Source organism: Neomonachus schauinslandi, chromosome 10 (genome assembly GCF_002201575.2).
Source record: "Neomonachus schauinslandi chromosome 10, ASM220157v2, whole genome shotgun sequence".
Taxonomy (NCBI): domain Eukaryota; kingdom Metazoa; phylum Chordata; class Mammalia; order Carnivora; family Phocidae; genus Neomonachus; species Neomonachus schauinslandi.
Genome location: NC_058412.1, coordinates 122,360,381 through 122,375,994, shown reverse-complemented (window position 1 = coordinate 122,375,994; position 15,614 = coordinate 122,360,381). Strand labels below are relative to the sequence as shown.

General features: G+C 41.3%; 1 protein-coding gene across 2 annotated transcripts; it reads left to right on the top strand.

Annotated features, from left to right (window-relative positions):
- Positions 1-895: 895 nt before the first annotated feature.
- On the top strand, positions 896-12,528 carry OSER1 (oxidative stress responsive serine rich 1). Of its 2 annotated transcripts, none has more exons than XM_021688955.1 (4): positions 896-1,028; positions 4,810-4,926; positions 7,815-7,928; positions 11,297-12,528. In XM_021688955.1, the coding sequence occupies exons 2-4, from the start codon at positions 4,850-4,852 to the stop codon at positions 11,982-11,984; spliced, it is 879 nt and encodes a 292-aa protein (XP_021544630.1). In that variant the 5' UTR covers positions 896-1,028; positions 4,810-4,849; the 3' UTR covers positions 11,985-12,528. The 2 variants fall into 2 exon arrangements, with proteins under 2 accessions (XP_021544630.1, XP_021544631.1); XM_021688956.1 differs by lacking the exon at positions 896-1,028 and adding an exon at positions 3,890-3,925.
- Positions 12,529-15,614: the final 3,086 nt, after the last annotated feature.

Below are 15,614 nucleotides of genomic sequence, written 5' to 3'. Positions count from 1 at the left end.
GGGGGGGGGGGGGGGGGGGGGGGGGGGGGGGGGGCAGTTTGCAACTGCTGCACACATCACCCCTTCTCTGTCTTTCATCTGAGCAATTGTCAGAGTCCTACTAATGGAAAGATCCCTTAAAATCACCTAGTTAGGTGAACTGCCCCATAAGCCTTTTTGCAAAATTTAGTGCGTATGTGCATTTCTCCGTGGAGTTCTCACTAGATTTTCCAAGGAGTCCGTGCCTGGAAAAAAAAAAAACGAGATTCGCTGATACAGTCCACTTCCTCACTGAACAGCTGGAGAAACTGTGGCCCGGACAGGTAAAAACAGCCGTCTCAAGTCAGACAGAGGCATTATAGCCATTCCAATTCTGGCCTCATTCATGGCCCTGGCCGTGATTGATAACCTCCCCCGCGTCTCTGCAGGCCAGGAAACAAGGGCTTGCGTCCGAGCTCTGGAGATGGTGCAGGCCGTCCGGTTCCTTCGCACCAAGGAGACTCGGGCCAAGAGCTCAGCGGGGCTCCGGTGCCGCGAAGATTCCCCCACCCCGGCCTCGGCCCCCGGAATTTCCGTTGCCATGGTGACTCCAGGGCGAGCACCAGGCCCAGAGAGGCCTTGGGAAGTGAGGCGGCGGGGCGACTGCGAAGAACAGCCCCTACTCACTCACCTGACAGAGAGGAAGCGGACACGCCCCAAACGCAGGTCCCGAGCGAACCCACGGAGGACCGAGGACTAAGCGAGGAGAATAACAGGAAATGACGTAGACGCACGTGCTTCCGAGAGGGGCGGGTACAGGGCTTTCGAGAGGCAAGGCTGGTGCCCCGCGCCTGCGCAGCCACCGCCTGCCGCGCTGCCGAGTCACTGGGATGGGAGGAGCATGAGCAGGGGGCGGGGCGCGTGGCTGAGTGACGCAGGCGCAGTGCGACTTCGGAGGCGCGGGCTGGCCCCTCCGCGGGTTTGGATCCGGGTCAGTCAGGCGCTGCGATCCGGGAGAGACGATCTGAACTGACGGGACTGGATTCCCGGAGCGCCCCAGCTGCGAGGAGGTGAGTGCCTTGACGTGACGGGGATAGGCCGTGGCATCGCGTTTCGACCTGCCGGCCCGGCCTGGCCTCGGGCGGCTTCTCCCGGGCTCGCCCGCCTCTCGTCGCGTCGTCCCCCGGCGCTGACTGCCTGGGCCGGGCCGGGCCTGGGCCTCTCCGCGCCCCCTCGGCAGCCGCGGCCTGGGTCGGCCCAAGCTCTGCTCTCTTTTCCGTTCCCGCGCCCCCGCGGTCCCCGCCGCGTCCCGCCCCTCCGCCCGCTCCTGCCCGGCTGTTGCTTCCCCTTTTCGCCTTCCTTGGCCGCCCTTTGCCCCTTCCCGCCCTTTCCCTCTTGTTTCCGAGCCCCAGCCTCGTTGGCTGCCTCTTCGGCTCCGCTCCCGCCTTCTCCTGCATCGGCATAACTCCAGCCTCTCATTCTGGCCGGGGGAGCATCCAGCAGAGGCACCTTCCAGCTGGAGACCCTGGACGGGCAGAGCTGGGGCCTTAGACAGCTCTCCACTCTCTGAGTAAACCCCCCCGCCCCCCGATTCTGACCTTTTCTCGTTTAATCGCGACCGATCCAGATTCGGGGGGTGGGGATAGAATTAACGCGGTGCTTTAGCTCTACGTCGAGAGTGTAGGGAGTGAGAAAGTGTGTAGAGAGAGATGTGAATGTGTTTTGGTCTGGGGGCCAATAGTTTCAACCTAGACTTGTTTGTGTCTTAGGGGGTTGCAGGACAGGACTTTCTTTCCCGCACTCCGCGCTTCCTGGGAGGCTGGGAAAGTTTCTAAATAACATTGTGATGACACGCTTACGCGGGGATCCTTTATTGATCGATCTCAGGTCTTTTCAGGGTCCTGGAAATTTGGATCTAGGCTTGAGGTTAAAAGAGGTCATGGTTAAAACTACAAGATATAAGTAAGATTGTGACACATGCTATTCGTTGAAACTCGGAGAAAACCAGGAATTTGCCCTTTTGATGGAGGAACTTAGTAGAATTTTACTTGTCATTTTTGAAAAGTTGGGAAAATCCGAGGCAAAGATAAATTGCCCCTTGTGATTTAACTTAGAACAATACAGAGTAACTTCTAATAGGCTTTTAAACTTTCATCTCTTTGGGAATTGTTCCATTTTCAAGAAGTCAGTGCAGTGAAAATGGAAAGAAATGTCTCCACAAATTTAATATTAATGAAAAAGGGCAAACCAATTATATGTTTCCCAGAGTTAGTTGTACAGCTCTTGATTTGAGTGAATGGGAAGCCAGGAATACAGAGGGGCATATTAAGTCTGTTGTAATTACTTACAAAAATGCTCTGATTTAGCTCTTAAGGTCATGTCTAAGACTCGCCTTTTCCCTGGGTTAATATAACAGAGGGAAAATGTGCGTAATCAGAATATTGGAAGTCTGAAAATAGTTTAGACAGAACTTCATTCCTAAAGTTTTAGTCTATAGCCAGTTTTTATTTTGGTCTATTTTGGTTTTCAAATAATAGATCTTTTGGTGTGTCAACAAGAATGTTAACTAAGTTTGTATAAACATCTAGAGGTCACCTGCAGTGCAATTAAGTTAGGACTATATAATTAAAAATTACATATCTGGGTGCAAAGCTTCTTAGCACAGTGTTAGGGCAGGAATGAGACTCCAGGTCTTACAGGAATAGGGTTCACAGTCCTAGTATGTGTCAGGTTTATCCTTCTATCCCTAACATCCAGTCTAGTGCTAAAGCACATGGTAAGAATTCTGTAAATATTTGTGGATGGAGTGAATTTCTGTCTATAGAATTCAGCAGTGTATATTTAGATGTGATGTGTACTGATTTCCAGAGAGTCCTGGAAAAGGGTTTGTGTAGGGTCTTCAGGGATGGGGAGACTGTCTTCAGATTGTTTAACTCTGTAAGGGCAAATAGTCTGAGCATTTGACTGACTGGTCATAAAGTAATTGAGGAAAAGTATAAGCCAAACTTTAGTTCTGCCAGCAGGAAGAATTTGTTTATAATTTACAGTAGCACTCTTTAGGTGCTGTGGAGCTTCAAAAATATTAGGATATGTGATCTTTGCTCACCTCTCTCCCCAGATATATAGGACATTAATGTGTATCTGGGGGAGGATCCCCCTCTAAATCCAAAAGCATTAGAAACCAGCAAAATATGGAATTAATAATGTTTCCTCAAGTTCACGTACTGGTTAAATAAACCAGCAAGATATATGTGGGGAGTGTGTTCAGATTTTTTGATTTAAGAAGTTGCAGTAAAAGCTAGCTAAATTCTTTGGAGACTGTTTTCAGTGTTTGCCAGAGAGATCTGCCTAAAATACCTTCTTCTTCATGTAAGTAAATAAATCAAACGAATAGTGTTAATTCCTTGCTTCCTTATTCTGCCACTGGTACTATATGATTACATTATATCAAACATATTATGACACTGTGACCTTTGGAATATTAGAGGTCTCACAATAACCTCAAACTCACCCCTGAAAAATGAGCAGATAAGGAATCAGAGAAGTTAGAAGGGTCCACAGAGAGGCACTGCTCCTTCTGAGAGTGCCTGGCGGGGCGGGGGGAAGGGGGTTAGATGGGGTTAGCAAGTTAGAAATAAGGAAAAGGTAAAGTTAATCCTTTGCTTCCCAAATCCGCCATCTTCTATTTTTTGTTTTACCTTTTTTCTTTCTGAGTCCCTGTGATATGTTCATAGATACTGACTTATTTTTTGTTCAGATTTGATGTTAACTAATTTATTACCTTAGTGAAAACAATCAGGAAACTAGATTTCAAAGGATTTATTGACAGACTTCTCTGCTTCTCTGTTGTGTCTCTTACTGCTTTGATTGGCCCCTGTTCCCCTTTTCTTTGTTTAAATATAAAAACCAAGGTGGAAGAATGGAGAAGTTTCATTAATCAAACTGGTTAAGTGGAGATCATTTAAAGGTGCATCTACAGAAAAATAATTTATATATATATTTACTTTCCACCTTTTTCTTTTGGGAAGGTTTGTTCTATTTATCTTTTCAAGTTGCATGCATAGTTCATTTATTTTCTATCTTGTATAATAATTAAAATAATTTAAAGCTAAAAAAAATGAAGGTATCAACCTTATTGGTAAGAGTGTGGAATAATCAGTAATCATTGAAACATATTTGTAATCCTGCTTTAACAATGGTAACATCTTGATATCTGAGTATGAATATTTATGTGAATATTGATATCTGGGTCAGGATTGCTTTAGAGAAATGCTATCATGTGTCATGAAGTTAACGGGAAATGTTAGGGTTGGACTACACAAATACTCAGTATCATTTTAAAGGATCAGAGTGTTGTAGGTTGATCTTTTTCCTTTTATTTTTGGTACAAAGGTCATTTTGTCTGTAGGTTTCTAGACCTCTACAAGCGGACAAATTTTTTTACCCTGTTAAAAGGTATACTTAAACATAGATTTCAGGTGATCTAGTTTCCAAAGCTGTGTAACAAGATATTGGCATCAAGTATTTGGACAGTTTAAATTCTATCATAATAATTAAGATACAGAATTGTTGAATCACTATGTTGTACATCTGAAACTAATATAACACGTCAATTATACTTCAGTAAAAAAATCTGTTATAATAAATACATGTTTCTATATCACTTCATTTGTCTTTTCTTAAGAAATAAAACCTACAGTCCCCAACTGCACTGAAAATTTCTTTTAGAAATAGAAATTTGCTTTTTTCCCGCTAACAAGTAGTAATAGTATCAGGAATATAGATTTTAACAAAAGGTATACTTTTGAACCTACCTGTTTTCACTTTGCTCATTTTATTTTTATTTTTTAGTATTAACGGCAACATCCATAGTAGTGTAAAAACTTTCACAATGAAATCTGAAGCCAAGGATGGAGAAGAGGAGAGTCTACAAACTGCTTTCAAGAAATTAAGAGTGGATGCATCAGGGTAATTAAATATATAATATATTATTTGGGAATTGCTTACTAGATTTAAATAGCCCTTTTCACTGAAGAAGATCTCATTCTCTTCTAAAATTTCTCATTATTCATAAAAGATTAAAATGTTAATAGTGTGGCATTCTACCAAATTGTGCACAGCATTATTTTACTTATAAAAGGAACTCTTAATGTTAAATTTTGAAAAGTAACAACTCATATGTACTCCCAAGTTGGGTGTTTTGGTTTCCCTTAGTTTTGAGGAGGGTTCCCCACCTCGCTCTTGAATCAGAATTATCAAGCAGTGTCCCATCAGGAATTTCCTCATGCATCTCTAGGGAATCACTGTGTTTTTCCCTAAAAGTGAATTGGCTCCATAGAAATCCACAGACATTCTCGATTTCATATGCTCTGATTGCTGAGTCTATCACTATGGAAACCTCTATTCATTAGGGTTCTGTCACTGAGATCAATAATCTTGGACCCTTTAGCCAAACTAATTAGAGCACCTGCAGACCAGCTGCTGTCTGCATGTTAATATTTCGCCCTTTGCAAAATGTTCTGTGCAGGACTCTTTTCATCCCCATTCTTCACTCCAGGCCAGAAGAAATCTCAAATCTTTGATAGATAGAGGAATATTTCTTTTCATGAATGGAAAATAAACCCTAGAAGCTCAGAGTAGAACACTTCACAACAAGTAATAATCACTGAGATTTATTACTCACTTTCTATGCCCTAGACACTGGCTTAAGTATCTATACACATTATTTCTCACTACCAACTTAGAAGATAGATACTATAGTTATTCCAGTTTACAGAGGAGCTACAGATGAATTAAGTCACTTGCTAAAGGTCACATTGGTGAGAAGTGGTAGAGTAAGGATTTGAGCCCAATTTGCCTCCAGAACCTGTGCTCTTAACCATTCCTTTATATGATACCTTGAAGACAACATGAAGAGTTGCACACAGTACTTGGCACATAGTAAAAATTAAATAGTAGTTGTTATAGCTGTTTGTTTATTGCTAGTACTTTTTTTTTGGTCTACCAGGTGAGAAGATTTATACTAATGGGTTTGCACAGGAACTGTTAATAGTGCTCCCATTTGCTTCCATGATACTACAAATAAATATCTTCTCCTCGCAGTGGCTTTTCTCATATGGTCATATTTGCCATTTAAATTGATCAGTAATTTTTAAGTCATTTTGGGAAATAAAAACAAAGCAGAGAAATAGATAGTTCCAGATTATGGTCACATTCCTTTGTGATTTCTGGTATAGAAATAAGTTTTTTAGTCAGGAAAATGCTAGGAATGTGTATACACATACACACACATATATAAATCCCTTAATGTATATAAATTCATATGAGTAACTCTTCATACACAGATTTCTTTCCTGGTGTTTTAAGAAGTTGGAACATAAAATTAAGCTATTTCCATACCGCTAAAAATACCTGGAACATTAAAAACAACAACACCTTTGAAGATTTAATATCTGACCATACAAGCTATGGTCAGTTATTGCATCTTTATAGTCTGTGATCTGCTTGGAGTAAAATTGTAGAAAGGGAAGGAGCAGTGGAGAACATTTGAGAAAACTGAGTAAGAGTAGAGGGGGTGAGTCATTACCATGACTAAGCAGAATAAGACTTGTGTAATGTATCATATGGTTCTAGTTGTTTCATATTGTTGCTGATTTACAAATGGGACATCTGAGGTACTGACTCATAAACTAACCAAGCCTTGCCAGGAATGTAGCGTGATCCTGTTCAACAGGTTTCCATTCCCAATGGTATTTGTCTTATCAGGATAAATCTCTATTTATTTATTAGAAAACAACATAATCCTTTTTATCTGATTATAAGGTAATACATGCTTATTATAGAAAAATTCACAGAAACAAAAAGGAAGTAAAAATCTCAATTTACCATGCCTGCTATTAACAATCTAGACCATCTATACTTAACACCATACAATTTTTTGACATAGTTGAGATCATAATATATGTATAGTTGTTTATCTCATTCTGTTTCTCTTAATGTTAAGTTATAAGCATTCTCTTGTGTCATTCAAGTTCTTTGTACACTTAATTTGTAATAAAGTCCTAATATTCCATTGAATAGATGTGTCATTAATATAATGTAGTATTTTCTGTTTTCTACTGGACATTTAGGTTATTCCTGTTACTTTTTATTTTAAATTAATTTCAGTGAGCATCCTTTTACTTAGTAGATTTATGTTTCTTTCTAAAGGATTGTTACTAATACCACAGCATGTATAGTAGGAGCCCAGTGTGTGTGTATATGTATATATTGAAGAGATCTGGAAGGATTTATACCAAAATGTTAATGTTGTAAATCTCTGGGTTGTGAGATTATAGACGTTCTTTTTTTCTCTCAAATTTTTTCATCTTCTTTCCTGGGAAACCTGTATGACTTCTGTAATTTTAAATTGCAAAGATTTAACTTCCAGTAATATTTCAAGTTTATTAGTTGTCAGAAATACTCATTTTCAAGTTAGAATGAGTCTCCTGAAGTTTTTGCTCCTCAGCTTAGTTCTCATGGCTCTGATTTGCCCACATAAAATAAGTGGTCAGTGTCATTAGGGTTCTCTGTGGACGTAAGACCTTATCTGCCCCAGATAAACAGCCTAAAAGTCTATTTATATCCTGCTGCTGGTCATACTTCAGAATTACTCTTTGGCTTATGATTCTGCAACCATGGGCTTTTAGGGATCCCCTAAATTTGGTTTTGGAGGAAAATTTAAAAGGTGAGCAATTTTTTGAGAAACTCAAATGACAGAGAAAGGTATTAATACAAATTGTGTTTGAGTTGGTGAGAGCAGTAAGTTCTCTTCCTTTCAGTTTTCTGTAAGCAGTAAACTTCGTTGTTTTCTTCAGGTCCATAGCATCTCTGTCTGTTGGAGAAGGCACAAATGTCAGAGCATCAGTCAGAACATCAGCAGATGAGACCAAACCGAAAACCTCATGTGCACCTAAAGACAGTTGGCATGGGTAAGAGCTGCTTACTACAGATGATTTTTATCCCAATACTTTAAATTACTATTGGACTTTCCTGAGTATCCAGAAAAGAGTATGTTAGATACAGAACCCCAAACCCAATGATTAGAGATGAGCCATTCTTTTCAGTTGAGAATACGCTGAGACTTGCTGTGTGGCTTGGTTCATAGTTTTTATAAATGTCCTATGTGTGTTTGAGAAGACTGAGTCTTCTCTAATCATTCTTGGGTTTCTTTATGTCTATTAAATCAAGCTTTTAAATGTATTATTTGAATCTTTTTTCAATCTATCAATAATTGAGAGATGTATGTTGAAATCTTCCCTATGGGAGTGAATTTGTTTGTTTTCCCTTTAAGTTCCATATTTTAATTTTATGTATTTTGAAGCCATTTTGTTAGGTTTATACAGTCTAGGTTCATACCAGTTTAGACTGTTTTCTTCCTAATGAATTGAGATTTTTAATGATGTAAGTGACATTCTTAATTCCTCATAATGGCTCTTGTCTTAAAGTCTGTTTTTTCCAGAATTGATATAATTAATGCAGTTGTCTTTTGGTTGGTATTTGCCTGTTGTATTTTTTTTTATCTTTTATTTTCAACCATTGTGTGTTTTAAAATTTTAGATGTGTCTCATAAATATATATGGCTTATTTTGTTTTATTCATTCTGATAATTTTTTAAACTGAGTTCAGTGCATTTACATTTATTTTGATTATTGATTGATATATTTAGACTTGTTTCTAGCATTTTACTTTATGCTATTTGTCCTACTTCTTTGTGTTTGTTATTTGTTTTTTTACTCTTCCTACCTTCCCTCTTCTTCTCCCTCATTTTAAAAAATGGTTTGAAATGGGTTTGTTTTTTTTTTGCCCCCCACCACTTTTCCTTCTATTGGCTTGGAAATTATATGCTGTGTTTCTATTCTTTCAGTAGTTAGCCTTGAAATTCCACTGTACGTGCTTATTAACAAAGACAAAAGTTAATCCACTGACCCTTGAACTACACGAGGGTTAGGGGTGCTAACCTCTGTGCAGGTCAAAAATCCATATATAACTTTTGACTTCCCCAGACTTTACTACTAGTAGCCCACTGTTGACCAGAAGCCTTACAGATACCATAGTCAATTAACACATATTTTATATGTTTTATGTATTATATAGTGTATTCTTACAATAAGATAGAAAAAACATTAAGAAAATTGGGAAGAAAAATTACATTTGTAAGTACCGTAGAAAATCCACGCGCGTAAGCGGGCCCTTCAAACCCTTCTTGTTCAAGCATCAGCGGTATTTTAATCCTCCGTACAATCTTTTTACTTAGACCTCCTGACTTCCATGTGTAGTTGCCCAATATTTTAGTTTTCTCGCTTATTATTTAAATAAACAGTGTTTGTCTATCTCATTTACAATTTCTTTGCTCACCATTCTTGCATCTCAGACCTTCCATATACGATGCCTTGCCTTTCTTTCTTCCTAAAGTACTTTCTTCAGAAATTCCTTTAGCAAAGGTCTGTTGTTAGTAAATAGGGTCTCTTGTAGAACTCCCCATAGAATGAATTTGAATGATGCCCCCTCCTTGTATAACATCATGTTCTGTTGTAAATATACTTTGATTTATCTGAAAATGTCTTTGTTTCATCCTTGTTCTTGAAAGATACACCTGATTTAATATGCCTGAAGTCCTAGTTCTAGATTGAGTTATTTTCTCATAGCTCTGGAAGATACTCATTGTCTTCTGGCTTCATTATTGATGTTGAAAAGTCTACCCTTACTGTTCTTCTTTTTGGGAATAATCTGTCTAGTCTCTGGCTGTTTTTAAGATGTTCCGGTTTTGGAGAATCTGCAGTTTTGCTACAGTGGGTCTAGATGTGGATTGCTCTTTATTTGTCCTGTTTCAGGGTGCTGCCTCTATCTGTAGATCTCTTTCATCAATTCAGAAAATTTATCAGCCCTTATCTCTTCAAAAATCACTTGTCCTCCATGCTCTATATTCTTTCCTTGGGAAACTCCAGATTTCTTATTCTATTTTACATATTTTTTTAACTTTTACATTTTTCCAAGTTTCCTCCAGGTCTCTGTACTCACCTTTTAGGTCAGTGGGAGGCAAACTTTTTTGTAAAGGGCCAGATGGTAAATATTTTAGGCTTTGGAGGCCAAGAGGTGAGATTCAAGGATATTATGTAGGTACGTATATAAGCGAGAAAATTCCTGCCCTGCCCCATTTGCTTGATGCACACCATTCTGGCTGGTGGACACATTTTGGGTTCAGTTGCTTGGTTTCAGGATGAAATGATTAGCCAGGTGGAGGGGGGGATGGGTGGCTGTACTGGAGTCAGTTTTACCCTGTGCCCCAATGGCACCCAGATGCCAGCGTGCCCTTCTTTCCTCCAGAGAGCCCCGCACAAGCCAGACTCTTGAACTGAGATTCCACCCCTCAGGTGCTGGCAGTTGCTGACAGCAGAGCCCCAGCCTGTAGATGGGGCCAGCGTGGGACCACTGCAGTGGTGTGACACATCTGGATGGCCAGGAAGGCAGGCACAGGGAGGCTCACAGTGCTAGCCCACAGGGGCAGTCCCTATGGGCTGTATGAAAAGAGCCAGTGTGGACCCACAGACTGCAGTTGGCTGGACTGTGTTACCGATAATTCAGATTTAGCTTCCAGTTCAGTATTTCTTTCCTTAGCTCTATTCTGCTGCTTGTCCCAGCCATTTAATGTCCAATACAGTTGTTGTTGTTGTTGTTGTTTTTAAAGTTCTTTTTATTTCTGTTTTCAGTTTTGCTTGGCAGTTTTGAGTCTCTCTCTTTTTCTTATTTCCTTTGCTCAGCTCTTTTATTTATTTAAATGTTTTATTAAAAGTTATGTAGAGCGTCTGGTAATTCCCAATATCCATAAAAACTTGAGGGAGTCTGAATTTATTTGTCAGCTGTTACTAGTGGTAGAAATGAATCTTAAGCCTGCTGCTCTGTGTGGCAATCATGACATCATGACATAGTGGCCATTGGCATCATCAGCCACAAACAGTGGTATGGAAGCTGCTATGTTCGGAGCACAGAGCACAACAGTTGGGCTTCACAGCATCAAGTGGTTTGGGGCGGGCACGTTCTGCACCCAATGTTTGGCCCAAGAAATGCAATTAGAACCTCCCCTTTACCTCTCCTGTTTCTATAGCTTGCTAATAAGGAGATGTTGAAGTTTGAGATGCAGACTTAGGCAGCTTGAAAACAGAGGTAGGCACATCTCTTTGGGGGAGACTTTAGGACCTCAGACTCAAGAGGAGAGGAAGTAAATTTCCAGCTATCACAAAGAATCTGCTTAGGACAGCTGTGTGTCCCAACATCTTTTTGTGCACTGTTTTCCTCTTAGGTCTACAAGGAAGTCTTCACGAGGAGCAGTAAGAACTCAGCGTCGTCGACGTTCTAAGTCTCCTGTCCTTCATCCTCCAAAGTTTATACATTGCAGTACAATAGCTTCTTCTTCCAGCAGCCAGCTCAAGCACAAAAGCCAGACTGACTCCCCTGATAGCAGCAGTGGGCTGGGAATTTCCACCCCTAAAGAGTTCACTGCAGGAGAATGCTCTACTTCTCTCGATACTAATCACACAGGGGCAGTCGTTGAGCCTTTGAGAACTTCGGTTCCCAGGCTCCCATCAGAGAGTAAGAAGGAAGACTCCTCTGATGCTACCCAAGTCTCCCAAGCAAGTCTCAAGGCCAATGATCTCTCTGACTTTCGATCCGTTTCCAAGCTAAACCAGGGCAAGCCATGTGCATGCATAGGCAAGGAGTGCCAGTGTAAGAGATGGCATGATATGGAAGTGTATTCCTTTTCAGGCCTGCAGAGTGTCCCTCCCTTGGCCCCAGAACGAAGATCCATGCTTGAGGACTACTCTCAGTCGCTCCACACCAGAACTCTGTCTGGCTCCCCCCGCTCCTGTTCTGAGCAAGCTCGAGTCTATGTGGATGATGTGACCATTGAGGACCTGTCAGGCTACATGGAATATTACTTGTATATTCCCAAGAAAATGTCCCACATGGCAGAAATGATGTACACCTGATAGCAAGAAGCTAAGTAATATGCTTTAAACCAATGAAGGGTTGTCAGAGAGATTTAGTTAATGGCAGACCTTGCGGCCACGTTATGTGAGAAGACATCTCCTTCTGCTCACTGTGCTTGCAATAAAAACTTTTCTTGGCATCTCCGTTCATCTTCGTTCTTTAAACTTACTCTCTGCGTTCTTACATACGCACCAAAGCAAGCAGATCAAAGGAAAATCCCTCTTCTTTAGAAAAAGTTTCTGGGAGTTGAAGAAACCGTAATTACTTGACTGGGAGCAATGGGTATATGGTAAAAGGCTTTGTAAAGCAGTGCATTTTTCAGATCTGTTTAAGATTTGTTGGCCCGGGAAAATGAAACGTTTTGTAACTGGACTGAACATTCGTCATGCTGTAGTTGCCAGCCCAGAATCTTAGAAGTTCTATGACTGATTTGAAGCGTCTCTGATTTAACACAAGCTTATTGTGTCTTTCAGGGTTCCTTATGTTATTGTTAAGCCAGAAATCTAAGGTTTAGATTCAATGTGAATAAACTAGCTGGCCTGCCCTATATTGTTTGAAAGAATCATTAACCATCACCAAACAAACCCCTGCTGGCACTTGGTATGTGAAGTTTCTCGGGTAAGAAGCAGCGTGGAGCGGGCTGCTTCAGTTGGAAAGAGGGGGTGTAATATTTGAAACTAGCGTGCATCTTCTCCATCTATGGCATTTTAACACATGTGGCATGTTTCAGTCCATTGTAATGTAGATCTCATACCTCAGTTTCAAATGTTCTGGATGGATATTATCTCTGCACTGCCCTCCTACCCCAGCCAACCCAACACAGAATTTTATACATGCTGTATCTTGTATTTCTGGTTGGCCATCCAAAAATTCCCTCCGAAGTTTGGTGGAGAAAAAAAAAAATCTCTCCTCTGTTTCAGCTGGAGGACAAATCCCTGTCTTTTTCAGGTGGCTCCAAAGTGAATTTTACACATACCACATAACGTATTTTAATTCAGACCATCATCCTAAGTGTTCCCATCAAATTCAGTGAAAACTTGTCCCACCATTTTAACGTCATGTTAACAGAAAGTTTAACTTTTATTTAGATTACAAAATAAGCTTTAATTCTTTACTAAAACATCCCACTTATTGGAGTTGGTTCATGACAGTGGGGTCTGGACTTCCCACATAATGTGATTTGTACTTGGGAGAGGTGGGAAGGATATTCCCCGGAAAAGCCCTGAACATAAGTAGTGGGAGATCTCTGCTAGTTACTAGTGTAGTGTGGATTTAGTGACATCTGCGGGTTGTGGTTTGAGCAAGGGGGCACAATACCTTGCCATCACAACACTGGAAGTGGAGAGATTTCTTTTTTTTTTGTAAAGATTTTATTTATTTGACAGAAATAGCGAGAGCAGGAACACAAGCAGGGGGAGTGGGAGAGGGAGAAGCAGGCTTCCCGCCGAGCAGGGAGCCTGATGCAGGGCTCGATCCCAGTACCCTGGGATCATGACCTGAGCCGAAAGCAGATGCTTAACAACTGAGCCACCCAGGTGCCCCAGCGGAGAGATTTCTTAATAATGCTACCAGAAGGAATGCTATTGCATATACCTAAGGCAACAGTTGTGAAACCTTTTGGTCTCACAACTCATTTACAAATTAAGGATGCCAAAGCTTTTGTTTTTGTGGATTATACTTATAAATATTTGCCATATTAGAAATTAAAACAGAAATTTTTAAAATGTGTATTACTTGATTTAAAAATTATTTTATTACATGTTAACATTTTTAATTGAAAAATTAACAAAATATTTTAGTGAAAAGAGTGGCGTTGTTTTACAGTTTTGCAAATTTCTTTAATGTTTGCCTTAATAGAAGACAACTAGTACTCATACCTGCTTCTGCATTCAACCTCTTGTGAACATTGTGTGTCGTGTGACCTCTAGAAAATTCTGTACACTTGTGGGGGAATGAGCATGAAAAAGGCAGTTAATACGTTAATATCACAAAAGTCGCTTTGACCTCACAGATCCCCTGAAAGCGTAGATCCCAGACCACACTTTAAGAACCACTGAGTAGGCCATTAGAGTTTCTACTGTAAAGGCACCTACCACCCACCCCCTCATCTCCACAACTAGTGTCTTGCTTCACCTTTTGTACTGGCGAGAGTGGAGCAATTCGGGCTTAGTGTGGTATTTGAATAAAGATGGTTCCTCAGTCTTTTAAGTCCTTTTTAGCTTTTAAGTCCTGTAGTCTGGTTATTTACTTAATTCTGTATGCTAACACAACAGTCATCAGAGAAGTAAGATGCGCCTTCCTTCCAAACAAAAGTTGTCATGAGCAGGGGTGTCGGGACAAAGTTCCAATGGCTGAGTAACCTGTTGAAGAAATCCAAACTTGGGTGGCAGCTAAGCATTCCAGATCCATGGGAATAAGTTTTAAGTATTTACATCTCAGTCAAAATCTCAAAACATGAATCTTGAAGCTAAAAGTTACTCTGCTCAGACCCAGTTGGGCCAACTTTAATATGAATGTCCCTCACTGGAACATTTGACCTTTTGTGAGTGCAATTTATCTTTCTTGAATGCACCTTGGGAGATGGATTCAGATTATGGATTGAGAAATTTTACTCTGATGTTTTGAAAAAGCATCCTGACATGTGCCTTTATTAACTATTCATAGAACATTCATTCATCCATTTATTCAGCAAATACACCTGGAGTGCCCGCAACCATACTAGGTGCTGGGAATAGAACAGCAAGCAGAATGACATCCTTGTACTCAATGGAAAGAGGAGGATTCCAGTATCGTAAGGGCTGGGGCTGGGGACAGGGTGGTTCTTTTATTTGGGTGGTCAGAGAAGCTTCTGTGATGAGGTCGGTGACATTTGAGCTGAGACCCAGCAAAGATGTCAATGCAGCTTGAAGCAGGCGAGGTCACGGAAGCGTGGGGCAGGGGGCAGATCATGGAGGGCCTTGCAGGCCATTTTAAGGGCTGTGATTCCTGACTAAGGTAAGGGGCCATTTGGGGGGGGGGGGTTGGAGGAGAGGCGAGGCCTATCAGACTGGCCTTTACCAAGAGCACTGGCTGTTCTGTGTGGACTCAGGGGAGCAGGAGAAGGGGAGGCAAGGAGGCGGTTGGGAGGTCACTGCAGTAAATCAGGCAATGGGCTTTGGTGGCTTGGACGCTTGGCAGTGCAGAGGAAAAGATGTATTCTGGAACTAGTTTAGAGGTACAGCTGAGGGGATTTGCTGATGGATTGGATACAGGGTGTGAGAGAAAAACTGCAATTAAGGACTCCAAATCAGAAGCTGAAGCTGGCTGGAGGAGCACATATGGGAGGAGAGTTGGGAGTCTGGTTTTGCTCTTACCAAGTGTGAGGTGCTTCTGAGACCCCCTGTGGCGACGGTGGTGGTGGACCTATATGGAAGATCAGTGGGGAGGTACAGGCTGGAGGCACAAATGTAGGAGCCGTAAGGATATGGGTGTTACTTAAAGCTCAGACTGGAGGAGACCACCTAGGACGTGAATGTAGGTAAAGACCCAGACAGAGGACCAAGCTCTGAGACATTCCCACGGTCGAGAGGTCAGCGGAATGAAGAGGAACCAGCCAAAGCCCTAGGTAGGAGCAGCCCGTGAGGCGGGCG